The sequence below is a fragment of the Gallus gallus genome, chromosome 2 (assembly GCF_016699485.2).
Source record: "Gallus gallus isolate bGalGal1 chromosome 2, bGalGal1.mat.broiler.GRCg7b, whole genome shotgun sequence".
In the NCBI taxonomy this organism is placed as follows: domain Eukaryota; kingdom Metazoa; phylum Chordata; class Aves; order Galliformes; family Phasianidae; genus Gallus; species Gallus gallus.
Genome location: NC_052533.1, coordinates 28,492,160 through 28,519,518, shown reverse-complemented (window position 1 = coordinate 28,519,518; position 27,359 = coordinate 28,492,160). Strand labels below are relative to the sequence as shown.

Here is a 27,359-nt window from a genome sequence, read left to right as displayed (position 1 = left end):
AGCAGTTTGGTTGATACAGGTAGTGGTCTGTCCTGCTTCTCTTGCACATCCTGTTCTCTGAACTGAAGACGAATGAAGCAAAAACTGTTATAAAAAGTTTCTTTTTTTTTTTTTTTTTTTTTTTTTTTTTGTGGTAGGAAGTACACTGCTAGCTGAAGAGAGGCACAACAAACTGCACATCAGAATTCCAGATTAAGGTAACAATTTTTTTCAGAGATTTCTTGCTAATTTTTTTTTTCTTTGCTCATTAATCTCTACCTCATCAATGCAAGGGATTGCACTTTTCTTTGTCTTCTTATATTGTTCATCAACTCCACTGTTTTCTAGAATCTCATCTCTTTTTACTGTTCATATTTAAAGAAGTGTTTCCAGCACAACTTACAACAGCTCAGAATGAAGTTTTCACATGATGAGTAGCAAAGCAATTAAAAACTTTACATGAAAAACTTCTATCACTGCTCTTTTATGTTAATTACAGTAAGAGTAGGAATAATGAAAACACTGCTGATGATTTTTTTCATCTTTCCAGTAGTCACCTCTTTGCCTGTCCTACAACTGGACTACATTAAAATGTTCTATGAAAACAGAAGTGGACTTTACACCCCTGTGTCAGAGAAAGCTCTGATGGACATAGCACTTTAAGTAATAAATACCTATGACTAGAACTGATAAGAGTGCATCATTGTAACACACTATACTACATTTCCCAAGAGCACAAACACACTAAAACCGCTGTGATATCAAACGCAGAAATGGGGCTTCCCAAAGTCATGTATAAAAATGATAGTTCAAAAGCAATGGGAAATGCAGGTCCTGAGACTCATGACTATGACCAATGGACACTATGACAGAGTCATAGAAAGTATAGCTCAGTCAAACACAGGGGAAATTATTCAAGTCAATATTATACAACAGAATATATATCCAGAGATATCAATAGGAATGACTATGGAATACTGATCAGCAGTCAAATTGAAAGACAAAAAATGGCAGATTTGACAAATTACTGGAAAGGAAAATACTTAAGTTAAAGACAAAGACTGAGAAATGTTTTCCTGACGTCAGACAATATAAGCATGTGAAGTAAATGTGAAAAAATGTAGTGAAACAAATTCTGAAAGGGAATAGGATACGGAGTTAAAAGCAAGCCACATGATTTTGTAAATTCATTTTTTAATAGAAGTTGATAAGTAACCTACTTTAAAAATCATAAGTAGCATACCTTAAAGATCTTCACCTTTAAGGTAAAAAATAATAATAATAATAATAAAAAGGATTACCAAGATGTTCAAGCATTAAGAAATACAAATAGAAGATGATGGAAATAATAAGTTTTTAAATCTACTTCCTCTTCTATTCCTTCATTGAGGTATTTCTTTTAAGTATTAATGATAATTAAAGAGGGTATATAAATTTTTTTGATGGCAATAAACATGGGAGAAGTCTACCTTCACAGCTACAAAAGAAGGCTTTATTCTTATCACACAAGTTTACAGAGCAGTCTTTTAGGATTCGTAATAAAAAATACTCTCCCTCCTCATCATGCCCAGTGACAAAGGAAATGTGGAGCCTAACCTTTGCCTGTTGGGCAATTAACTGTATCGCATGTCCTTTCCTTACACCACCAGATCTGCAGTGGTTTATACCAATGCTCATGATGTAGAGCAAAATGTAAGTACTATGTGTTACTATGTGTACTTTATCAATCACCAGCTTAAGGCCTTCTTCATATCACAGTTGACTTCACTGGTGTAGGACGAAACTCATACTGAAAGAAACAGGACATGGCTAGAGACTGAAGAACACTAATTTCATGTTATGTTTTGGTACTGTGGCATCACAAGCAGCTGCTGAGTTAGGAAAGTGTTGCGCATAAAATAATGTGACACCTAAGAGAGCATATAGAAAGCTTTTTGTATTTCTGAATTCTTTTTCCGTGCATTTTGGATTGGCTCATGAGACTGGCTTGGATATCCTGAGTCAGGTTAACCAGACAGTTATGTTCAGGATGAATTACTTTAATTTGGGAAGAAACGTAAGAGTTCTGTTGTTTGAAGTCTGCATTATATATCATGAATTTATTTTCTGCATTATTTAGGAGTGTCTGGCGCTCTAGCAGTGAAGCACTATGTAATGTCGTATTTGGCTTGAGGTATCAGACATTTTTGCTCTCCTTTTCTACTTTCACCTCTTATTTCTTGTGCTGTTTTCATCATACTATAACTGTTCAAATCTTTCCTTGTTTATTTTTCATTAATAAAATTTCTCAGTGATTTGGAAGATATTGTTTGCTGGGTGTAATGTTTAAGAAATTGAAGATCAAGTTACATCATTGTTGCTATTGCACAAATTAATACACGCCAGACACACCACTCATCAAAGACATTATGTACAGTATCTTGATAAAAAGCAGAAGTCAGAATCAAAAAGTGGAACAGAAGCAAAGATGCCTAGAAAGATACGTATAGTTTCACAAATATGTATACTGAGTGCTTAGGATAGTCTGAGATAGTTAGCTCTTTGTTTTGTTTTGTTTAATACGTATACTTACGCACTTGCAAAGCCATTTCTCTCAGCACAGTTAGTCTACAAGTTTTGATTACGCCTGCTGAGATGATATTTCCCAAGTTTTTCTGTCCTTTGGCAGGTTAAAAATGTTTTTGAGATTCAGCTCTGGGATAGATTTTGATATACATATTTCCAAATCCCATTTTCCAGATGGTTCTATGGGTGTTGAAGATATACAAGTGTATCAAAGGTATTTTTAAGAGTTATTTACAGATTGTGTCAGAAGAGAAAAACAGTTTGGTTCTTCTCATGCCCAAGAACTTTTCCTTCCTTTATGACTTGGTTGTGAAAAGAATTTTTGTGGATATAAACTTATAGGCTTTAGCTTTAAATATTTAATTGTGAACTGCTGAATTAAACCAAAAGATAGCTTTTAGGTTCCTTTCTACTTTTGATTGTGTAGTCTTATCCTGTGGTTGTTCTATTTCAACCATTTCTGCTTTTCCATCCTAACCATATCTGCTGATTATTTTAGAAGAGGTGGAATCAGATCTTCATTTTTCTAAGCATAATTTAATGGGATTATACCTCTGAAGTGTCATTAATTCAAAATATAAAAATGTAAATTCCTGAACCGGGGTTGAGCTAACCCAATGCAGCAACGCAGTCTGGAAACTGACCAGCTTTAGTATCAGCTTTTCTGAAGAAGTCTTCTTTCTTCATTGGCAATATGCTAACCTTGGGTCAGCAACATGTCCTGGCAGCAAAAAGACCAACAACATCCTGAGTTGAATTAGCAAGAGTGATTCTTTCCCTTTATTCAATTGCATATGTAACTTTACACCCAATTTGGTACCCTCTAAAACATGAAAGGTGAAGACACCCTTTAGCAAGTGTATTTAGCAAGAAGACACCAAGATGATGAGGACCTGGAGCAATTGTCCTGTGTGGACAGGCTGGAAGATATGGGCTTGTTCAGCATAGGAAAGAAGTGATTTAAGGAGAACAGCAGCCTGCCCAGACCTACATAAAGATTCTCAAGAAGAAGTAATCACACTTTTCACTGGGAGAATAATGGCTGTAAACTGAAATGTTCCTTCTGGACATAAAGGAAAAAGAAATCTGAAGGTAATTAAGTATTTCACTAAGCTACCCCATGTAAACCTTTCCTTGAACAGGAAACTGGAAGAGACCTCCCAGGGGTCCTTTCCAACCGATGTGTGCTCAGTTAGGAACTGGGAAATAATTTGCATCATGTCACCTAGCCACAAACACATAGTAAATTGTGTTTACATCTAAATAGCACTATCATGTGCAACTTCTGACTATGGGCAAGCTGAAATATGAATAAGGAATATGAAAGAGAAGCAGAAAGTACTGTAAGCCACTAGCATTTTCCCAAGCAGTCCCATTCCCAACAATGAGATCCAGCATCACTTAGTTCTCCAGTAATGCTACATTACAGACCTAGATCAGAATTCAGTCTAGTTCATATTCTTTTGACAGATGATAGATCTTCTTCCCAGGAAGTTTCTTGACCTTTGCTACATCATTTGTATTGAACTTTCTTGTAATCATTAAATATTGTAATTAAATAATTTCTTTCCTTTTCTAATTCTTTCACCAATTTTTCTTTCCTAGAATATGGCCAAATTATCTCAATCATTGGTAGACATTCTTCTTCTCATGAGTCTCACCACTGAAATCTTACAAGCATTAATGCAAACTGTATAATTGCCCATATCCTCATCCCTCAAGGAATGTCAGAGAGCACTACACCTCTCAAATGACAGACTCTGAACAGTTTTCTCAGTTCATATGTAAAAATGTCTTCTCACATTGCTCTAACTGCCAGCCCTGTAAACCCAACTTCTTATGAAAATTATGCTCTTCTCTGTCATTTATGTTCTTCCCCAAAAGTAATAAAACAAGCATACAAAATCAAAACAAAAACCTTCAGCAAGTTCTGCTGTTTTTTGGTCAGCACAAAAATGGTTTTTATATAATATTCTGAATTACTACAGTTAAAATAAGAATTTGTTATCCTCTAGGAAAAACTTGACAGAAAGCAAATTTTAAAAACAATTATGTGTTTTTATTGTTATCAAAACAATTACGAAATTTCCTGGGTGAGATGGCCAAAATATTGGCTTATGTTTCAGACATACCATCTCGTCTACAAAGAAAAAGATGGCTGGAGGAGACATCACAGCTCCGTCAATGAAAAAAAGAAGGCTCTTTATTAGAACAATAGGACACAGATTTTGCTCTTTTTTTGTTGTTCATTTCTTCTGCTGAAATGAAAGAAAGGTGTGCAAAACAGTCCCAAAATATTGGGTAATGTTGGCACATAAGGTAACTACTAGACTACATGCTTTCCAATGATCCATGTTTCCCCACATATTTTGGGATCATGTGCTTTCCCAAAACATGCTTGTTTCTGATTAGCAACATATTTGCAGTCCTTGCAAAATAAGGTGTTTACAGTGAGTCTAAGGTGTCTCCCTAAGACATGCTTTAGAGGTGCAGAACCTGAGCAGAGCCCCAAGGTTGCTGCAAGCAGCAACTCACTACATGACACACATCTTTAAATTCTACACCATAATTCTTCAGCCAAATCCCAGTTGCAGTACTATGTATGTATGTGCAACAATAACAAATTTCTTATTAAAGAAAGGGGAAAAGATAAAGTCACTGCAATATCTTACACCATCTTTTGTGCAACACCACCAACACTGATAATGCACAACTGCCAAGTTATACTGGCTTTCCAAAACACTTCACAATGTCAATCTAAGGATCATCCTTTATTTTCGAAACATATATATATTAATGAGAGTGTGCACATCTGGAAGCTGTTATAAAGGCCTTGTAAACTATTGTCATCAGAATATCAGTTAAACAGGTGTGTGCTGATGGCTATGGAACATAATAGACTCATTAAAGTTAACGAGTATCAGCAGCACAGACTTTAGTGTTTAACATATCCCAGACTTGGGTCTTAAGGTCTGTTAAGATTAGAGATCTAACATCATTTATTTTGTCATACATCCTGAAGAAGAATGCAGATATAATGAGATCTTTCAAAGAAGGGACTGTATGGGTACCTAATGGGATCAGTTGGTGGGAGCCAAACTACTACAGTCTCCTCATGTGACATCTCTCATCCGGGTCCCATCTGGTTCTTCCAGATGGTGATAGACTTAACCTACATGTTTGAATTCATCTATTTTCATCCCCATTGCATAAAGGAGCATCTTTGAGTAGACTGACATCTTCAGGCTAGGCATATTCTGAATGAATACTCCTACAGGGAGAAACACAAGTGGTTAGTTTCCCTTACAGTAGTGGCTAGCCCATAGGTCTTATAAAGACTTTTGAAGATGGAAAAAGCATTCTGATAAAAAATTACTTCTACTAGAAGTGCTGGCAGATATATTGTCTCAGAGTTTGACAACTGTCAATCGGAAAATATCCTGGAAGATAAAGATGTGGGTGTATACTCATGATCAGCCACAGGAGAGATCATACTATGACTGACCATTAGTAACACATACAGAAAAACCTTCAGAGAGGCATATGTGACACTCAGAGGTATCAGACAACATATTTCCAGTCCTAGACACCAACAGGATCATGACTATAATACTGATGTACACTGATCAGAAAAGCTGAACTCCTGCTAGAACAGATGCAGAAAAGGACAATAGGTTTGATGGATACAGAAGTTTTCTTACAATGAGAAAGTAAAAGACCCTTTTTCAGTCCAGAAGAAAGAAGGCTAAACTGAGACATGATATCACTGCAGAAATACTTAAGGAAATGAGCACTTGATAAGAATTTCTCAAAGGTAAGTCTAGGCTAGCTAAACAAGAGTTTCACTCAAAGGAGAGAGTTTAAAAAGCAGTTTTATGAAAGAAAAATGGGACAAAATCCATAAGTAACTTTGAGATAGTTTAGTACAGCTGTAAGCAGAATATTATGGTGTGGCTGTCTCCAGGGATGGTGGATAGTACTTGCTGACTCACTCCTATGTTTCTGTTTGTCTCCCATTAATCCTGGGCTTTAAAAATCAACAGGAAGAAAATACTACAGATAGAAGCTAATCTGAAGGTAAAGATATTCCTGTATCTTCTATGTGTGCTACAAATATAACAACATAGCAAGAGTTACACTGGGGCAGGTTAACAATACATCCCAATACTGCAAGTGAACTGTTACTTTGTGGTCATGGAGAAAAAGAAAAGGAACACCTGGAATATCTGTCAAGATTTCAAGTTACTCCCATCTTTCACTGTCCCTCCTTCTGTATCTGTCACTTTACTCAAAGTGAAATTGCTTTTAACTAAATAATACTGTCTTTGTCCTGCATCTTTGTAATGAAATGTAACAAAAGGAGGCTATAGAACTCCATAAAAGTTTTGGTGTTTCTTTTTTGTTTGTTTGTTTTTGTTTTGTTTTTAAACTTCCACTTCAAGTTTTCTGAATATTCTATATATTGACACATATTATGAAGGATAACAGATGTGAAAGCAGCTCTGTAGTTTATAAATATGGAATGTCACTTATATTTTTCAGACTGAATGAAAAAAATGCTCCATGTTGCTCATCAACAACAGATTGATGATGATGGAATGACAGCTCCACAGATCAACTGCAGTGAATGAGCTCCCATTTAGTGCAATGGATGAGCACCACCAAAGAGGGTACTGCAGGGGCCTCAGACTGCAGATCCACAAAGCAGTCAGCAGAGCTGAAAACTTTCTATTGATCTTTGCAGTCCATGAGGAATGATCAGCAGGAGCTCTTTCTTAGTAACTGTATGCTGGGGATAAACACCGCTGCACATAGACAGGTCCCCAACAGAAGAGAAACTTGTCTGGCTTCTTCAGGAGAAGCCTTCCTGGAGACATGCCAGCAAACTCCATCCCAGATTCTCTGATCCACTATAAACACTTAAGAACATGCTTAACTTTAAACATATGAGTTGTCCTATAGACATCAATAGTGTTGCTAATGTGCCTGAAGTTAAATATGCATCAAGTGCTGTGCTGGAATAGGGCCAAGGGCTCAGAAACTTGCAGGATCAAGGTTTGGCTGGAGAACAGAGAGTAAGAAGGAAGACAAAAGATGAGAGATACTGAGTTACTCTCATGCCCTCTTGCGTCAGTCCACAGTGGAAGCAAGCACTGGGATAAACCCCCTATTACAATAAACGTTAAAGGAACACCTGTACAGAAAACCGAAACACTAAAAGATACTGTAAACACTCTTTTTTACAGCATACAGTGTCTTCAGATTGTTATATGGTACTACATTTTAAAGCAGATACAGTGATGTCACTGCAGGAAAACATCACAAAAACACTGCAGCAAACAGGCTTCTCTTTCAACAGATGCCTGGTTGACTCACTCTCACAGCTGCACCAAAGTAGTCCAATGTGTTTCTGGAGAGCATTCTTGCTTGTGAAGTCTTTATTGGGACACTCTGACTGGAGGGGAGTGCAGCCGCTTTTCATTTCTTGTGGCAGTCAGAAAGTTTCATTGAATATTTCTGAGCTCTCAATATCTTCCAAAACACATGCTGAATTTCCTGGCTCTCTTCCTTAAAATCTGGTCTGGGTTTTTACCCCGTCCCTTCTTAAATTACTTTGTACGCACATAAATTACAAAATTAAAATTATTTATTTAAAAAAAAAAATCTGATTTTTCAAAATTGATTTTAACTGTACTTCCAAGCTTTTTGAAATTTATATGTAATTAAATGTGTATCTAAATGATTCATATTCTGAACTTATCACTGAGTAAAATAAGTTGTCCATTAGCTATTAGTAATGCAACACTGCCAACTAGAGGCATTGGGAACGACCAAATTCTTGTCTTCTGGACTACATCAATACATTTAAACTGCATCAATACATTGTATAACTATAAATACAGAAAGATCATGTTTGCTCTGCAGAAGTCCCACCCAGGGTCTCCAAATACAGCAGAGTTTGCATTTAATTTTCTTTAAATTTTGTTGATTCAGGAAATTGTTTGTTGAATCCAAATGCCAAAAATACCATTATTCTCTTAAAAATTACATAGTCCAGAAGCTGAAATAGAATCAAGTCCGATCTCAACTTTCTTCAAAGAGTTACTAAGCCATTCTAACAACCTTTGGAAAGACACCTCCAGGTTCCTGTGGTGACCTCACAGAGCAGATTCCTGCTTGGTGGCCTCTTCAGTGCCTATCATAGAGTCTTAGAATCATTAACATTGGAAGAGACCACCAAGATCACCTTGTCCAATCATCAATCCATCCCCACCATGCCCACTAACCATGTCCATTAGTGCCACACATCCACAGTTCTTGAACACCTTCAGGGACAGTGACTCCACCGCTCCCCTTGGCAAACTGTTTCAATACTGCTCCACTCTTTCTGAGAAGAGTTTTTTTCTAATATCCAACCTGAACCTCCTCTGGTACAATTTATAGTCATTATCTCAAATTCTATTGCTAGTTTCCTGTGCCCATGGCATCAGAGGACAGCAATGTGCAGCTGCCTGACATCTGGCAAGAGGGGTTGGAGTAAAGTGGTATAGAGACCTTCTGTAGATCTTCATGCCTCCTCTTGTAACTTCAACAAAGCCCTAGGGATAGTCTTATCCCAGCTGCACCCTTCCCCACAATTCCTCCACTACCATGTCACCAAATCAAACACAACCAGTGCATGAGCAGGGTATTGGTCAGGAGAAAATCAAGGTGCCTGAGGATGCACCACGCATGGATGGTGTGGTGCATGCATCACACATGCACGCATTCTACCCTTCCCGGGGCAGATGGTTGGCAGTGTGCACCTCAAACATTCCAGGAGTTTGTGCAACCAAAATGCATTCCAGAGATTCCCCACACCTCTGCAGTGATCTTCAGACAGAGAGACACCTGGACTTCTTCTGGTAGAAGTCTAGAGGACTGTCCACACAGTTAGAAATGCAGTTCCACAGCAAGGTCTATTGGTGGAAGAGCAAGCTCTGCTGGCTGAAGCTTACACAGCACTAAAAAACACACAGTACAGAACATTTTGTGCTTCGGGGTTGAAGGGAGGAGGCAACAACAAACAGCCCCGGTTTCCTCCTTTTTACCCAACCACATTCATTCTGTAAATCTCAGCAAAAATCATGAAAAATAATAGATTATTTTTTTCCCTGACACTTATCCAACTTTGCCTGGGGCTGTACCACAGGATAGTCGAAGGCTGGAGGAGTCAGAGCATCCTAAAAGAGACAAAAAGAGACTGGAGGGGGCTGGAGGTGACAGCACTGGAATGAGATGAAGGCTTAGAAGTGAAAGCACAGGCATTGGCGTGGGAAGCAGAGAATACAGCTTGCAGCTAGTATAAACCACTGTAAAAACTAATTTAATAAATGTTTTTCCAGTTATATTATTATGGTTATGTTCCATAACAACATCTTTACAGGAATACAAAGCTGAAAAGCACAGTGGTTCATTGAAACAAAACACTGGGGCTTAGGGAAAAATGGAGTTGCTCATTCATCTATTACCTAGAGCTCTGCTTTTAACTGGAAAAAGAAAAAAAAAAAAAGAAAAGAAAAAAAAAAAAAGCATCTGTTGTGAATCATCCTGTAATACCAGAAGTGACACTTCTACAATGATGACAATTTTGAAAGACACACACAGAAAAAAAGCAGCATGTCCTATCTAGGTTTCTATTAATGGATTCATTGAAATGAATCAGAAATTTCTCTAAAAACAATTTTTAGTTAGCCAGTCAGTCAAAACCTAGGCCTAGCATTGCAGGGTTTTTCCATTTATTCACGTTTCTGTTTGGCAGTGACAGTTAATGTTCAGCACTCTGAGTCTGAAGCACAGTTCTCGTCTCTATCACTATTTGCTCTTTGATTGCACCCTGAGACTCAGACCTGTGTTAGCTGGATCCAGATGTACTTCCCAGCCACAAAAATACGTGCTCTGTGAAGCTTTCTCCTGCAGTTTTCTGTAAAATTTGCTTGGAAACTGTGTCAGTGTAATCCCCTAATTAATTTTATATTGATCTACAAAGACACATTAGGCATGTGTAAGCCTTTCATGGAGATATAGATGGAAGTTGCAGAAACAATGCTGAACTACAGATGTCACAGGAGCTGTGTTCTCATCCCTTACATGTGTATGAGCTATGCTAGTGTTGGACAGTGTAAGACCTTCATCCTTCCTTTCTGCAACTTTCCTTTCTGCAGAAGTAGATCAATCACTCATGCTTAACATCCTGAATCAGCCTGCAATGCTCAGTCTCACTGCCAGCCAGCACTGGCTGGAGGTAACCGTCTTTAGGTAAGACAGACCCAATGGCTCACACTTATTAATCCTACTGTCTTTTTTCAGTGATTATTATTTTAGGCTGCCTATTCATACTCTCCCAAATGGGCATTTCATTCAAGAGCTACATTTATATTTACAGACATGCTATTCCAAACTGCGGAAGTATTGGACAGCTTTCCAATTAGGATTTGGTCCTTGGCCCTGCAAATTTAACTGTGTTTCACTGCCAAGCTTTGCACACCATTTGCTAGACAATGCTCAGGTCTGAACTTCATTTGAAGGAGTCAAATGGGTTGAAAAGTAGTATGTGGACAAATATATTATAATATCACATCCTAAAAAAGGAGTATAATAATTAAATGTTCCAGTATTCATGCAATCAGGGCTGGCCACTTCACTCCCAACTTTCTGTATGGTTTGGTCCAACCAAAAAAAGCAACAGCACTATCAAAATTGATATTAGGACCTTTAAGTATCAACTCACTGGGAGAACAGGGAAGGGAGTCTTTGAGCAATTTGTCACTGAAGCCTTTTTCCTTCATTCCCTTTTCTTTCTTCCATCAGTGACGTTCAAGCACTTTTGCTTCTCTTTTTAGCCCTGGAGCCTTTTGTCTTTCTGTCATAATGGAGAAAGCTGACACTGCCTGGCTTACAAAACAAAGGGTCAAACCATTTGTTTTCATGTGGTCACGAAAGGCAGTCAGGGTTTAATACGATCAAACTGCATTTTCTTTTTAAGTTATGTTTTCAAATTTAGGGTTTCTTAACTGGTAGACCCATCCATTAAAGTGTCTAAATCATAGAAGCTGAAGGAGAAAACAGATTTTCAAAGAGTCTGAATACTCCCTTTCATTACTGCAGCAGTGGTGTGCATCACATCATCATCCTTTTCATACCTGCCCTGGAGCCCAGGAAGAAGCCCATCTCCATGGAACCCAAAGATACAGGAGCACCAGACAGGAGGCATATAGCAGGAGGTTTCAATTCTGCAGGTACTCAGAGAGGACACTTTAAACCACCAAAACAAAAAACTTTATTTCTCATATGAATTGAATATACTTTCTTCTACTTATGATCTGAGTTATTTCTTCTGGTCTGCTGTAATTCCCAAGATTCCACACCTACCCTTGTGAGTAGAAGCTACAACCTACAACAAAACATGCAGAGTGAAGTCTGTCACTGAGGCATCTCTTTTCCATAGAAATTCCCTTGGGTACTTAATTGCCTCTTTACCTTTTATTCTCATACTATGAATTCTCATACTAAGCACTAAACAAATTCAGATTTATATTCAGCTAAAGGATTGGACAAATTCCCCCCAGTTAACAGATCTGACATGATTACCACATTAAGTGAGGCCAGCACTGTCTGCATTTGTTCCCACAAAGCAGCGTTCTTACATTTTGCCTAGCTTCCAGTTAACTAGAACCATTTTTTGAATTTTCTATGAAAACATGGAATTATAATTTAGCACCAAAAATACAGAAGGTCACATTTTGCCTGTTGGGATACAAACATAGGTGATCTTTCATAGCAGCAAATCTTTATGAGGAAGAAAGGAGAGAATCACAGATATCATCTGAAAAGGTAATCGTTCGTGCTCAAATTTCAGAGGCCTGGCTGCAAAGTTTTCTCGAATAGAAAAATATAACACAACAAGTACACATAAATAATCACACGTGTAAGTGACAACAAACATCAATAGATTAAAGCTTCCAAGTTAAACAAGAAGGCTGGCTTCACATGAGAAAAAGGAGGAAAAACTGTAAGCCTACAAGTGCCTATAAACTGTGCAGAGGTTATCCTAGGATGAGGGGAAAAGTGATTCAGATAATTCTTTATCTGTGCAAAGAGAATGAATTAAAGGGTTTTTCCTATACTTATCAAGATAGGTCAAAATTATATCAAGCATCACATCCAAAGAATGAGACCATTTTTAAACTACAACTTGCAAAAACAATAATCGATACTTTAAACCATACCTTTTAAATAAAGTATTTTATTTCTCCCTCAAAAATAAGTTACTTTTATTTGTTAATTACATTCCTCTACACAAAGTAACCCTTGTGTCTTCCTATTAGCCTCATACCTATCTTCAGGCACCAGTGAACCCAGCCATTCACTGGAAACAAAAGCCCCTACAGTTCCAGGTTTCATTGGTGGTTTCTTTTTTCATTGGGCATAAGCCAGACACAAACTGTCTAAGGGGGAAAGCAACAGACACACATAAGCCACTATTTCTTTTCAATCCTCATACAAGACACCTGATACAAGCCAAGATGAAGAGAAATCCAAGGATTCAGTGTACAAGTATGGGAACCACAAAAGTAAAAGTTGGAGGGATGGCAGAAAAGGAAGGGGGAGGGTGGAAGTGCATTAACTTGGTCTCCACCTGAAAGATCTCTCTCATTTTTCCCAGGTTGTTGTTGTTACTGAGAGACCTGGATAGTTCAGGTGTTCTGTCTGTAAACCACACTGACTTTTACCTAATTTCAGGAAGAAGACTTTCCATCAAGAGAACTAAGCACTGCTGGTGAGAAAACATTTCTTATTCTCAACTTTAATACAGAAATGAGTTTTGATTGATAAACATGTAGCAAGTAATATAAAACAGACAAATGGTAGCTAAGAGATCAGTTAGCAAAACGTTTGTTCTGATAGATGGATGGATGGATGGATGGATGGATGGATGGATAGATAGATAGATAGATAGATAAAGGCAACATTTATGGTGCTGGCTTTTTTTTCTTTACTCAGCCAACTATCATTGGACAGCATAACATCAAACATTTAGAATACTGAATTGCGTCCAGCTGCATCTCTGTAAATTATCCCTCCAAAACTCTGCCGATTTTCAATATGATGATAATCAATTATTTAAGCTTCAGTTAAATAACTGTGTGACTTGAAGAGATTTACACTCTGATTTTTTGTTAACATACCACAGAAGACAGAACTGATTCACTCATTCCATACTGATTTAGTGACATATTGTTGTGGTTCCAAAGCCATAACTATTTATGCTTAAATGGAGTTTTGATATGTTAGTATAAATGCTATATTTGATTATTAACATTGGACAGGTAAACTAAAGCTAAAGATAGTCACTAAGCTTAACAGACAGTTGCTATAAAAATTGATTTATCAGAAGTAAAGTAGTGGGGGATCATGATCTGCTTTTGCTGACTGAATTTAGTGGTTTGCACCAACATGGGGGTACTCTGAATGGAATTCCTATTCTCAAAAATTTCTCAGTTTCCAAGCTTACCTAAAAGTTACAGTCACTCCTCATGAAACACTGGGAACTGACATTTCTTATTAGAATTCTGTCATCTCCAAACATCAAATTAATGTGCAGATTTACAAAGCCCCAGGAAGAGACTTTCTAAACTCAGTCAACAACAGATAAGATGATCAAGCCTAAGGAGAAAATTATGTGAAACAAAGAACAGCTCTAGAGCTGTGATGTAATGTGGGAGGAAAGAGAACGATGATGATTCAGACTGAGGAGGAAAAGTACTTTAATTAATGAATTTATTATAACCGAAGGAAAATTCTTCTGAAATACAGAATTGCAGCAATAGGGTGGTACTTCATTTTTTCTGCTTTTTAAAGTGCACTTTTTTTCTCCAGTCATTTGAACAGAATACTTTTCTAATGCTGAGTTATTGGAAGCATTCTTTGAATCTCTTCATCAGAAATTCAGCAGATAATAGGGATGTTAGTAGCGTTAAGAATTTCACTAAAACAAAGATAAAACCTGCTGTACTTTTCATGCGTCTGCCATAGTAAGCATGAATTCACTTCTGCCAGCACTCAAGGCTGGATGTCACTTCTAAATTCAATGTGAAATTTCATCATAAATACAGGCTAAAGTGCTTTGGAGGAAGATTTGAATTTTTGTGTGTTTAAGTCAAAGGACTTTCTCGGTAGGTCATCCTGGTAACTCCTATAGCTCAGTCTCTGAAAAATGAATCTCCAGGGAATCAGCAAGCTAACTGAGTGATATCCTGGGCTGCGTGCATTACATTTTCTAATTCAGCACAAATCATCTGAATACTGGAGTTTTAATTACCTGAATATTACTGTACTGGGTAAAAATTGGACATATTTGGCTTTGCGTTATTATCTTTCCTCAATCGTTAACTTTTGTTCTGTTCTTTATGAAAATCAGAGAAGTTACTGAACTTCATAGAGTGATTTTTATCAGGGAGAAAAGTAAACACCTTCAGAATATGCAAGCAGACAGGAACATGGGTGGGTTGTTTCTTTTTAAGCAGGATTTGAGCTGAAAATCAATTTTAAAAAGCCATAAAGAAGAGGAAAAATGTTTGCAGTTTCACTGTAAGAAACAGCTGGAGATCAGAACACTTGTTTGAAATTTATCTCACTATTTTAACATTCTAGTTCACTAAATTAAGCTATCAATTTTTGTCAGCAATTTAAAATAAAATTAATTTTCTTACAGGTTTTATCACAGGACATTTTTAAACCAAAAACCTACTACATGTAAAATAAAGCCATGATGTTATGGTTTACAGTAATTAAAAATAATAATAAAGTGGCAAAAAAAAAAATAGTAGCACTGTCCTGAAATTTTCATGATCCTGTATTAAAATATTGTACTGGTTCATGAGAATGAAATGGTGGATGACCAAAAGTAGAAACTTCGTTCCCCTGATCACAAAGTAGGGAGAACTGTCTGTTGCCCCCAGAGTTTGATAGCTCTAAGCAGTGCTGCATAATAAGATTATCTCTATTTTTTACTGCTCTAAAAAAAATAAAATCACATTTATAGAAACTACCCAAACTGTCTCATTAGAATGCCACTGACAAGTTGATTTACACTACACTAGGTAATGAATCCATACAACTAAAGCTGTTGCTTTGTTTTCCAGTTTCCTTGCTGCCCTGAAACGAAATTTTTTAGAGAAATAATGCTCCATTCAACATTGGCTTTGTCTCTCCTGCTAATTGCAGTCTCATCCAACCTCGCTATGGCAATCAAAAAGGAAAAAAGAGCACCTCAGACGCTATCAAGAGGTATCTTATGTAGTTATATACTCACCTTACCATATATGTTACTGAAAGCTTATATGTGCTTACTGAGGTGTGATTCTTCAGCATTCAGTCACACACGAAGTAGTGCATCTTTTTCCTCCCTGTCATTTCACTCCATCGGTTTGTTATTAAGAATATGGCCAAAGGCTTCAGATAGTCTTGCTAATTTATATCAGTCACGGTGACCTGTTAGAATCAAATAACCTAAACTGAGTCTCTGGAACCTGGCTGCTCTCGAAGAACTCTCAGTGAAAAGTATTTTTTCACACACCTGTCAATAGACAACTTGAGATGGTAACTTACAGCTACTGAAGCACAATTTCATAACTTCTGTCTCAAATGACATTTTCTTCTACAGATTCATTTTTATCCACAGAGTAACAGTCTCAACCATTAGGGATATTTATTTATTTACTGAATGGTCTTCAATTTCTTTTTCTTTTCCCTCTTATTAGATAGTCATGCTCACACTTTCCTTTTGGTGCATAATTTTCCACCTGGATGTTAAAGGATGACTGCATTTTAACGTTTTTATGTCCGATGAAGAAAAATGTGTAGAAAAATAGCTCTTTTCTTCTTCTCAGCTTTTCCTCTCTTTCCAGACCTAATCACCTCAAAGTATCTCCAGCTGTTTCTCTGAGCTCCTCCGCAAGCTGTGCAAAGCACACAGCCTCCACAGCTCACCTCTGAGTTCCTACCACATGAAGCCTTGCCAAAGCCCTACATTCACAAAGGCCCTGTCTGAGGACAGTTACTTGAGGGGCATTTAGGCAGCAAAGAGAAGCACTGAAACAGATTAGTTGTAGGAATTTTACTGAAGTTTGAAATTATTTCATATAAAAAAAGGAAAAAATATACATAATAACAGGACAGTCAAAAGACTTCCTAAAATAGCAAGAACAAGGATAAGTGCTTTTCCATATGAAACCCATTGTATATACAATACAAAATTGTCTAATCCCTGGACAAAACAAAGAGAAGTGTCAAATACTTTCCGTAAGTGCTACCAAGGGAGAAAGTTTATATTCAGTCTGGTACCTATTGCCTGTCTTGACTGTATCAGAACTAATTTTTCCCACTCAGAACATGATCTGCAAGTTTAACGGATTGAGAGGGAATACTTAATCCTGCTGCAGAATGAACCCAGCTGAGTCCTCTGTGCAACTACCTATGTCAACAGTTGATTTCAGGTAGGGAACCCACTGGTCAACCAAGCTAGAACCCCACCAACAACGAGACAGATATGAAAAAGAAAACAGTCTTCTGAAAGAAGAGATGGCCTATAGCATCCCAAGCAAATGTCCCACTGACCAGAACGTAGGAAGCTACTTTGCAGGGGTACTACATCTTCATAGGGAAGCTACATCTCTGGGGTCTGAAGGCATGAAACCAACAAGACAATCTGCTTTTTGAGTTCAGTGGATGAGCTGTGAAGCTGAAGACTCATCGGGATTATATTTTGATGGAGATTTTTATCTAACAGCCTTTCTTTAACTAAATTATTTAATTAACTGAGGTACTTGCAACTCCAGAGACTGAAATTCTTGACTCAGGAGTCAGGTTTAAAACTCCAAACTCTTCTAACAACATTCACATTAAACTTGATCATATTTGATTTGTCAGATTTAATTTTTCTCTCTCACTTTTATAAGCCAGCTTTCGCTTCATGCCCCCAGCACTGAAATGAAATACAGAACAGACAACAGGAAGAGAAAATATGAAGATATGAAGAATTTTGTCATCAATTTAGGGAGCTCTGAGTATTCAGAAAGAGTTCTATTGAGTGTGTCAAAGGACTTGAACTGAGTAGTCAATCAGCTGAGGTCTTTAGATCGTTTTTGTTTGTTTGTTTTGCTTGTTTATTTTTCAATATTCCAATATACCTATTAGTAGATGTAGGATTAGTATATCTACAATGCTTGGTAAGCTTATAACAAAAGTCTATTTGCGTACAGCTACTAACAAAGGTAAAAGATGTAGTTTCTTATGAATTACTTACCTAGCTAAGAGTTAATCATCTTATTATATTTGTAGGCTGGGGAGATGAAATAACCTGGGTACAAACTTATGAAGAAGGGCTTTATCAAGCAAAAAAAAGGTAAGATTAAAAAATAGCTTTGAAAGACACTTTTGTTAATTACATTGTCACTCACTGTAATGAAATAAAAAAACAAAAACACCATCACAGCTGATCTGCAGACCACTCAGTTAAGTAAAAGAGATTTTTTGCCCATGAATAAATCTGTTATAGCAGTCTTATGACTCTGAATCACGCGCCATTAGGCAACTCTGCTTTTAACACTGTCATTTCTTCACCACAACAGCAGTGTTGTCATTTGAATATGCAATTATAAATAAATAATATAATAAAAATAATTATATATATATATATATGAATGTATAAGTGGATCTCCGATTTCTTAAGCAACAGCTGGAAATCAGCACTGTGATCTGCAGCCTCTGATGTTTTCCCCAGCACATTAATAGTTGGATCTTCAACACAGTTTGATTGTATATTAACTGGGAATGAAATGATGTTGACTCTGTGTTCCCTTCTTGTAGAATCTTCTACTTTAGAAAAGCTGTCTAGACATGGAAACTCCACTTCTCTATTTCTTTCTCTAACATCCTTTTTCTCTTGCACAGAAATGTCTGTCATCCCTCACAGAATGCCTGTTAGGTTTCACTGACATTTAACAGAAAATGAAATGCAATTTGTCTTTTCCAGTCTACTAGCAAAATCACTTATTGTCATAATGTCATATGTCAAATAAACTAACTACATGTTTTATTATTATTAATAAAGTAACAAGCCACTGATGGTCATTCATCATTTGGAAGACTGTCAATACTGCCAAGGTAATTTTGATTTTTATCAGTGTTAAATTTTTGTAAACATCCTTTTAAGAAGATACGAATACTTATACATTCATTGAATTTACTCAAAATTATTTAAAGAAGTGCATGAAACTGTAGTTGAAAAGCTAAGAATATTTTACTTTTATTTACAAAAATTTCACTATGAATCTACTCAAAAAATGAACATGAAAAATGCTTGGTGTTACTGTCCTACTATCCCTGATTAAACACTTATTAATTTAAATTAAGGGACACGCATTTGCTACTGACTCATTGAACACATTTAATAACGTTTGGCCTTCCTGAACTGGTAACTTGAGAAGGAGATAAGGACAAGACCCGAAATTGATCTAATAAGAATCTTCTGAGAATAATGCACTTTTGTCAAACTGTGACACAGTATCTCTTGAAACGACAGGCTTCATAACTGACAGAAAAGAGCTTCCATTTTCATAGCCAGAAGGTTGCACTTACACAGATTGAAAACCATAAAGCCATGATAGAGCCCAAAAGTGTCTCCTAGGAATGTGAATGAACAGAGGCAGGAATGATGGGACCAGTCCTTGATGCCTAAACACTGAAAGAAAGGCAACGCCTATGATGGGCTTAAAAATATTCATGTCTTTTCTAGCACTGAAGAAAGCTTTTGCTGAAAATGAAGAGATACAAGAAATGGCGCAAGATAACTTCATTATGCTGAATCTCATGGTAGGAGGGGTTTGAGGAGGTTTGTCTGGTAGCTCTTCTTGGTCTGTTTCCTTTGTCTTACTTTTTCACAATATTTTAGCTAAGTATCTCTGGCATTTCAGTAAAATATATGTATGTAAATGGCTCTGAAAGTAATGCTTCCCATTTATTGCCATGGAAATTACAACACTACAAAAAATACGATTACACTGTTAGATAGAGCAAATTCTCAGCTAAAAAAAACTGTTTCTCAATGTAGTCACCACTATTAGATATGCATGTATTTTCATTAGCAATGAACAAAGCCTGCATGCCACACCCATAAAAATCTGCATGGCTATCCAGACCATAGCTTGTCTTCCATACTTTCGTTGCCACTGCTGAAACACACCACCTGATGCCTCACTGTGCTCACATCCTGTCCATAACAGTTCAGCATGTGCTAATGAATGTCAACAGGTGTAATTTTTTCTGCATGGAATGACACACCTTTTCCTCACATGCACTTCCACAACAGATGACATTCTGTCAGACTGCCTCTCTGCTGCCACCTGTTGCACAGCAACAAAATGTAATGGAATACTGGTGGGAAGGTTTACCTTCTACTGTCACACCACCAGCATTCGTCTTTGATGTCATGGACCAACACAAAATAGGAAGCATTACTTTCAGAGCAGCCTTCATATATGCATTTATGTGTGTATATATACCTTCTGTATTTTTTTCTTCTGGTACAAGTCTGTTCACAAGTGATGCTACTTCAGTTAAATTCATAGGAGTATTTTAATAATTAGTTTTAATTTCTCTGCCAGCATGAAACCACAGATAAAAACCTGTCACCTGATGGACAATACGTGCCTCGAATCATGTTCATAGGTATGTACAGTACTTACGAATCTTCTGAAGATGTGATCTCTGCATCTATGCCAGTGTCATTCTCCAGAAACATCAAGACATCATTTTGCAAAAAGAAAATAGCTCAGAATTTGTCTTTACTATGGCAATAGTATGGAATTCCGCATACCTGAGTGCAGTTCTCGTTCTATCACAGGCTTTAGTCCCTGTAAACTTCCTCAGGTTATAGATACATTCTGGAGGGTACCTCATTTGCACTTGGGAGCAAGGTGCTTAAATATCTGTTAGCATCTGGGCATCTGTCAGCCCCTGTTAGTTCTCTCTGCTTTTGAAAGTGCAGTTAGGAAGCAAAGTTTAGAGAGAGCTGTCAAATATCTGACTGAATGTAGGTGTCTATAGTGCAAGATCTTACCACAGAGCAAATCAATAGTCAACAGAGTCTAAGCAATGATCTACTGCATTATAAAGTTGACTTCTGAAATATATCAAGTAAATCATGCCCCACAGTCCCTGTTCCTTTTCACTGACTGTACAGGCATCAAAGGCAAGTGAAGTGAAGCTCCTGCTCGGAGCAAGGTAGTAAAAGAAGTCAGGTGATTAATTAAGAGAAAGCTTGGAAGGGGAACCAGTTCAGTAAGATATTTACAGCCATTTTCTCCTGTAATGGAAACAATAAGAATCACAAGACCTCAGTTCTGGTCTCGAGGTAAGCCATGATAACTTTATATAAATTATGCATGATCCTCATTATTTGTGCATCCAGTCAAACTGCCTCTCCGAGAGTAACCCCAGAACTTGTAAAACAGGATGGTTTTCTTCAAGCATGGACAAAACCTATCAATCTCTTAAAAATAGCTGTGTAATATAAAACTGAGCATTAGCTTTTGTTTAAGATTTCTCCACATAAAAAGCAGTTGGTTGGAACAGAGCGTAACAGCCTCACAGTTTGTGGTTGGCAAACACCTCAGGAACAAGGCTGTGCTATGGGCATGGCCCTCAGCTGTTGTGGGAAGCAGCAATTAACACAGTTTCTTTTTCAGACCCATCTCTCACGGTGAGAGCTGATATCACAGGAAGATACTCTAATCGGCTGTACACTTACGAACCACAAGACATACCATTCTGTAAGAGACTATTTTGTGGTGTTACTCTGCATTTCATATTGTAAGCAGCCAGATACGTGCCATCCCAATCGTCTGTGTTTGAGAATCAGTTAAGATCTCAAAGTAACGAATAAAGAACATTTGCGAGCACTTAACAATAATTTACAGTCGTCTAAACTGTTCTAGTAAACACTTAAGCACATCTATTGTCCCGCTGAATTTATTGGGTCTACTCAGATGAGTTGAAAGATCATGGGTGAGAAATTTCAGGACTAAGACCTGAGCTGTTTGCTGGTGAATGGTGAAAGTCAGTATGCTCAAAGGTATCCAACTGCGCAATGTTAACAGGCAGTGGTGGGAGGGGACCAGGAAAAGAAAAAAATGCTTGTTACCCATATTTCGAAAAGGAATGTGGTTTTTCAGGTTGAACTAGTACTCTGTACCATCTATCTGAGACTCAGTATCTCACAGCAAATATGCATGTCACATCTGATTATCATGTTTGCTGAAGCAAAAGGAATTTGACAATATTCAGCTCCTTAAGTTAAACGTTTTGATTCACAACACTTTTTGCCTTCAGCTTTAGTATCGGTGCCAGAATATTTACAATAGGAAGCACTAAAATATATAATCCTGCTTTAATTTCAATGTGAAGAACGCACTAATCAAAATGCACTGTAAGTATATTTTACAGTTCTTATTTTTCTTTCAGTAATAGAAAACATGAAGAAAGCACTTCGCCTCATTCAGACAGAACTGTAATCAACAGTGAAATGATCATATCCTCTAGAAGGTGAAGCTGCACCAAGAATTCCAACATTCTAAAATATTTTATTTAGCCTCTTTCTCTGCTATCTCTTTGAACTCTTACCAAGCAGGTAAACTAGATTTCATGAGAAAGTTATATGTATGATTTGAAGAGGAAATATAGGAGACTATCATTACCATTTGGGAAACAGAGAAGAAATCTATCAAACAGTTTGAAGCAGAGTCAGCTACCTGAATAATTGAAAGTGATGGTTTAAGGTGCAAGCAACTTTGAGCTGTATATTATCAATTGAACTGTAGCTTTATTGTCAGCTACAACTTCCAATCAAGAGCTATAGCCAATACTTGATGTCTATTTACAATACATGATGTAAGTTATTAGCTACATCTTACCTCCTATTTTTTATTTCACGTAGCTTGTAAATCTTTAGTATGACTCATTTACGTGCTTATTTCTCATTAAAGGAACTGCTAGCAAATCAGACAGGAAGGCTTTTGCTGTAGATTTTGGAATAGCTAATAGAGAAAAAAAAATCAGATTTATGGCTTGCTTTCTTCTGTATCATTCTTTATTCTGATTAGCTGAAAACAGAACATATTTCATGCTGAACATGGGGTTTCTGTGAGGTGATAGTCATCAAATAGCAACTACAGGTTTTGCCATGATAAAAATGCAGTGACGCAAGAGAGATGGAAGGAGATAATTCCAGAACTCCACACCTGAGGCTAGTCGGGCTTGTAAAATCTGGTGTGGGAAAAATCAGCAGGCTTTTCCTAGCTCTTTTCTTTTAAATGGCACTTTCAAATGGTCATTCCTTCTTCTGTAGCTCCCAATACAAACATCTTAGTGGAAGCATAGTGAGGGAATCTGCATATACAAACTCTTTTTCACAAAGTCTTCCAGGAACACCATATGAAAGGGTAAACATCTATTTTTAAGTAAAAAGCTTGAGTCAGTTGAAATAGTTTCCTATACCAATGATGCGCTTCTTCACTACAGCAAAGGAGTAAATCATCCACCTGGAGAAAGAGCAACAATGTAGTGTTCTGTGCAAGGCACAAGCATCATTTTTCTCTGTTACCTGCCATTTCCTCTGATGTTGCCTAAATACATATGAAATATGAAGGATGATCCTCTGCAGGACAACTATATTAACTTACAATACTGAGTATTAATGTGTCATAAAAGAATTATATTGTACCTGTTTTCATAGCTATGTGAAATTTGGATGTATACTCCAACAGAGGGGTGATAAATGACCTGTGAAACAAATAATAAAAGAAAAAAAAGTATCTGTCTTTAGCAGTATATTTGCTTGATAATCAAGGGAAAATGCTAGAAACAAAATTAAACTAGTAATCACATTCCCTCTGTGTTTATCTCTACTCATTTATGCTCATATCTATTCCAGATTTGACAACACTTCCCAGACTTGTGGGCGCGCCCTGTCTTGAGCATGTCAGAGATGTTCAGGAGAAAAGGTTGTGAGCTAGCCGCCAGAGATGACACAGGATAGCTGTGGCAGCATTTACAAAGTAGGGTCAAGGGAAGATTTACTTTGGAGAGAAGCAAAGGACAGAACAACTTTTGAAACACTGAAGTATGGTAGACTCAGAATATAACCAAAAAGAAGGTAGAAAGTTGTTATTCTTTTGCAGATTTTTCATGTCTTCGCTTTCAAGAATATTTGATGAGGTCATGAAAAACGCTGACTTGAAACAACTCATATTCTAACGTGGGTAGGAAATAAAATGTGAGCTATTTATACTATAAGCCAGTGACTCCATCTATTTAAGATCCAGAATATGAAGGTTTCAGGCTCTAGGTAGATATTTAAGGGAAGGCTGCATTTGTGCTCCATTAGCTTTCCAGTGTAGGAAGGGCAACATCACACATAAAGAAGCTAAAGAATATGAATATGCTGAGGGCTCCTTTGGGATTGTAAAGTGGATGAGCATTTTAAGTCATTTTCCATTTGAAGATCAGACAAACGCAAATGTCTATGGCTTGAGTATAAAATTTTTGACATCATTTTTGTGCTGATATTGTTGGCCACGGATCAGACTCAAATTACATTACTATACTAAAGAGAGGGAAGACACAATATACACAGACACACAACACAGTAACTCAGCAGTCACAGTTCAGTGGGATCATTTAGTTGAAATCATAATTGAACTGCTTTTAGAGAATTCTTTATCACAGGCTTAAATGAAAATGGGATTTCTCTTTCACTTCTCAGATCCTTATAGGTATCAGATTGAAATCTGTTCTCAGTTGTAGCCTCAAGAAATGGGACTAAATCTTTGTGATATTTGAAGATTCAGATCCAGTCCTTTTGGTGGAGCTAGATATTCAGGTAGAAAACACTATGGATGTTGCACAATACTTTCTCTGTTCACAGCTTAGCTTAACATTCATCCTTAATTTTACAGTTGCTACTATATCTCTGCCCTCTCCTCTTCGCTAGGTAATATTTCTCCTGATGGAACATAAACACAGACCTCAGATTAAAGTCTTTCTGGTGAGGGACAAGATAATATATTTGTAGCCTGTGCAACAGCAGACCCAACATTATTCTTTCCTCCTTTTTTCTTCTCAAGTGAATGGCATAAGATGCTATTCCCTTCTCTCTTTCTCTGTTGGCATGCAACAGTCACAATAATAGTGGGCAGATCTTTATTCACATGCTTTGCATACATCTCTTCATACTGGTTGGAAAACTGTTCCTTTTGTTTCTTGGTTAACTGGATCTACAACAACCAGCTTTATTTGACTACTGTTTTTCTCTCCTTTAGCTCTAAGCTGAACAAGACAGAAAACTTCTGTGTGAGAGCAGTAGTTATTTTTACAAAGCATTGTGCAGTCATTATATAAGGATCTACTGCTGAGAAAGCCTACCTGTGTAGATTATGTACTCTACAGAGTTCAGACCTTGTATACCACATCTATGGATCCCAGTAGTAACATAAGTACATTATCACCTCTGGAAGCAAATGTTTTGTGTAAAATACTTCTGAGTTCTGCCTTTACTACGACCACTATACATTCTGGAAAACAAATTCTATTGCCACCTGCTCACATATTCATACCTATTTCACTGCTGGGACTTTTCTGTTGTAATCAGACAAAGTGTAGTCAAACAAACGTGGACTTAACGTCAGAGAGGCGAGGCACAAGAATCTGGGAGCCTACAGAACAGGATCCTCCCTCTACGTATCCGTCTCAAAGCAGAAAGGCGTGGGCTTTTCTAGGCAGATGGCTGATGTATTGGTCTGCAGAGCTAAAACATTTCCCAGTGTGCAAATATTTGCAGTGGACCAGAACAAAAGAAAAGCCACCATACCTTTGTGTACCATGGAGACGAGAGACTGTGGGACACCTCAGCACTTAAACAGCAAAAGAAATGTGATCCTGGAAAATAAAGCCAATATATTTTGGATTGTTTCATGTATTATATGTGTTCTTGCCAAAGGCTGACACAGAGAAATTTCCAAACAGTGAGGTGTCCTCCACATGTTCGGCCAAGTCATTGCTGTGCTTCCATTTCTTTTTTCTTTTGCTTTCTATAGTGGCACAGTATGAATGAAAAGGAGATGAAATCTCCATGGAAATTTGTGAGTCCATTAACACCAATGAGAAGGGTAAGAGTGTTTGTTCTTCCACTACAAAAATCTCAGAATTAACAACTTAAATATTCATACTTTCTCCTTGCTGTTCAGGGTGCTCATGATATTCATCACTTACCATCTCGGGTTCTTCAGTTCAAACACTCATATCAAGAAATACATTTCCAAATTTTCCTGTAATTCCAATTCCAATTATTCTTAAGTAGCTGTTCATCAAATCAGCTTTTGTCTATACGTGACCAGTAGGAAAGAGAGAAGACACCATATGTGACAATTTTTTCAAGAATATAATGCTTGAGACAACTTTCCTCCATATTTGTTTTTATGTGCTTAGACTTGGGTTTCGCTTCAGGAAAGAGCCTAAAAATACTTTTAAAAGATCCATCATATCTTCTGATACTTTTCCATGCATACTGAGGGTCACTCATTACTGCCTTGCACGCCCTATCTGCCAGAGCTGTGATTTTCACACAGTTCTAAAACATTTCTACAAGCAAATCATGGAACAGGCATCCACCACTTCACTTGGAATACAATTGCACATACAGTATAGTTCATCATTATTAAATGTTCTCACACCTACATGCTCCTGAGGAGTAACCTTAACCTAATTGGAATAACCATTCCCTTATGGCCTAAGTGACTTTAGTTCTCATTCATTTGTATACTCTTGTATAATGAGACAAAATGCCTAGATCACGTGAATAATCTCTCACAGACTTCAGTGACTTCACAGGATCAGACCAGCAGTTTCACTGGATCTGGAAACCTGATTCCTCAGAAGAATGCCCTTTCTTATTTACTAACTAAACAAATTAATACATAGAAAACCACATGCCAATGAAAACATATTTCAGGTTGTTCTGCTCTCTTCATCTAAAGATATGGGATATGGAAAAATTCCTTTAAATAGAAAAAAAGCTTTAGAGGGTGTTTTGTTGTTTCTTATTTTGAAGAGTCAAGAAACAACATTGTTGATGTCTTGTGAAGATTTTGAATAAGTATTTTTTTCATTATATGTTTCTAGAATGCTACAGTGCAAATAAACATCCCAGGCACTTATGTGGTATCCACTACATTAACACTAGCATTGTTCTACTGGATTCCTCAAGGCTGCCTTTCCTAACCAAATGTGTTGACTGTACAGGTGGTGAGCTGAACTTGTACAGCCCCAAGTACAGCTATAGGGCATCTCTGAAGGACAAAGAACCAGACATCTTAAACATTAGGCACGACTGTTATCCACAGAATGGTATGCTACTCACTTATCATAACGAACCTTCAGGCATACAAGAGACTGACGGAGCTTTTAGTTATTTAGCCTGAAAAGAGCCCCAAGAGCCAGGGATGTTTAGTTATCCATGCTTTTGTACACAAGGAACTAAAACATAGGCAGGTTAAGATCACACAAAAGGCATGTAGCAGGGCAAAGAACTGAAGGTGCATTTATCCAGTTGATAAGAACGAAAATAAGCTCAAAGTAATTAGCAGAGCTTCTTTTTCACTGTGGTCATTTGAACTCTTGTAATTAAGGGGAAAAAGACATTGTGCTAAGGTATATAAAAG

General features: G+C 37.2%; 2 protein-coding genes across 18 annotated transcripts in view; one reads left to right on the top strand and one right to left on the bottom strand.

The window, feature by feature from the left end:
• AHR1A (aryl hydrocarbon receptor 1 alpha) overlaps positions 1-27,359 on the bottom strand; it is a 250,483-nt gene that overhangs the window by 202,684 nt on the left and 20,440 nt on the right. The gene's annotated exons all lie outside the window — the stretch shown is intronic.
• Positions 145-23,531, top strand: AGR3 (anterior gradient 3, protein disulphide isomerase family member). 14 transcript variants are annotated; one of them, XM_046922166.1, is made up of 12 exons: positions 145-197; positions 1,629-1,671; positions 2,099-6,621; positions 7,087-11,822; positions 13,250-13,363; positions 15,729-15,873; positions 17,926-17,989; positions 18,698-18,750; positions 19,382-19,458; positions 20,250-20,313; positions 21,333-21,416; positions 22,108-23,531. In XM_046922166.1, exons 6-12 carry the CDS (start codon positions 15,768-15,770, stop codon positions 22,155-22,157), a joined length of 498 nt encoding a protein of 165 aa, XP_046778122.1. In that variant the 5' UTR covers positions 145-197; positions 1,629-1,671; positions 2,099-6,621; positions 7,087-11,822; positions 13,250-13,363; positions 15,729-15,767; the 3' UTR covers positions 22,158-23,531. The 14 variants fall into 14 exon arrangements, with proteins under 14 accessions (XP_046778122.1, XP_040537345.1, XP_046778123.1 ...); XM_040681411.2 differs by lacking the exons at positions 1,629-1,671; positions 2,099-6,621 and having other exon boundaries at positions 7,087-7,214; positions 11,692-11,822; XM_046922167.1 differs by lacking the exons at positions 1,629-1,671; positions 2,099-6,621 and having other exon boundaries at positions 7,087-10,842; positions 11,692-11,822.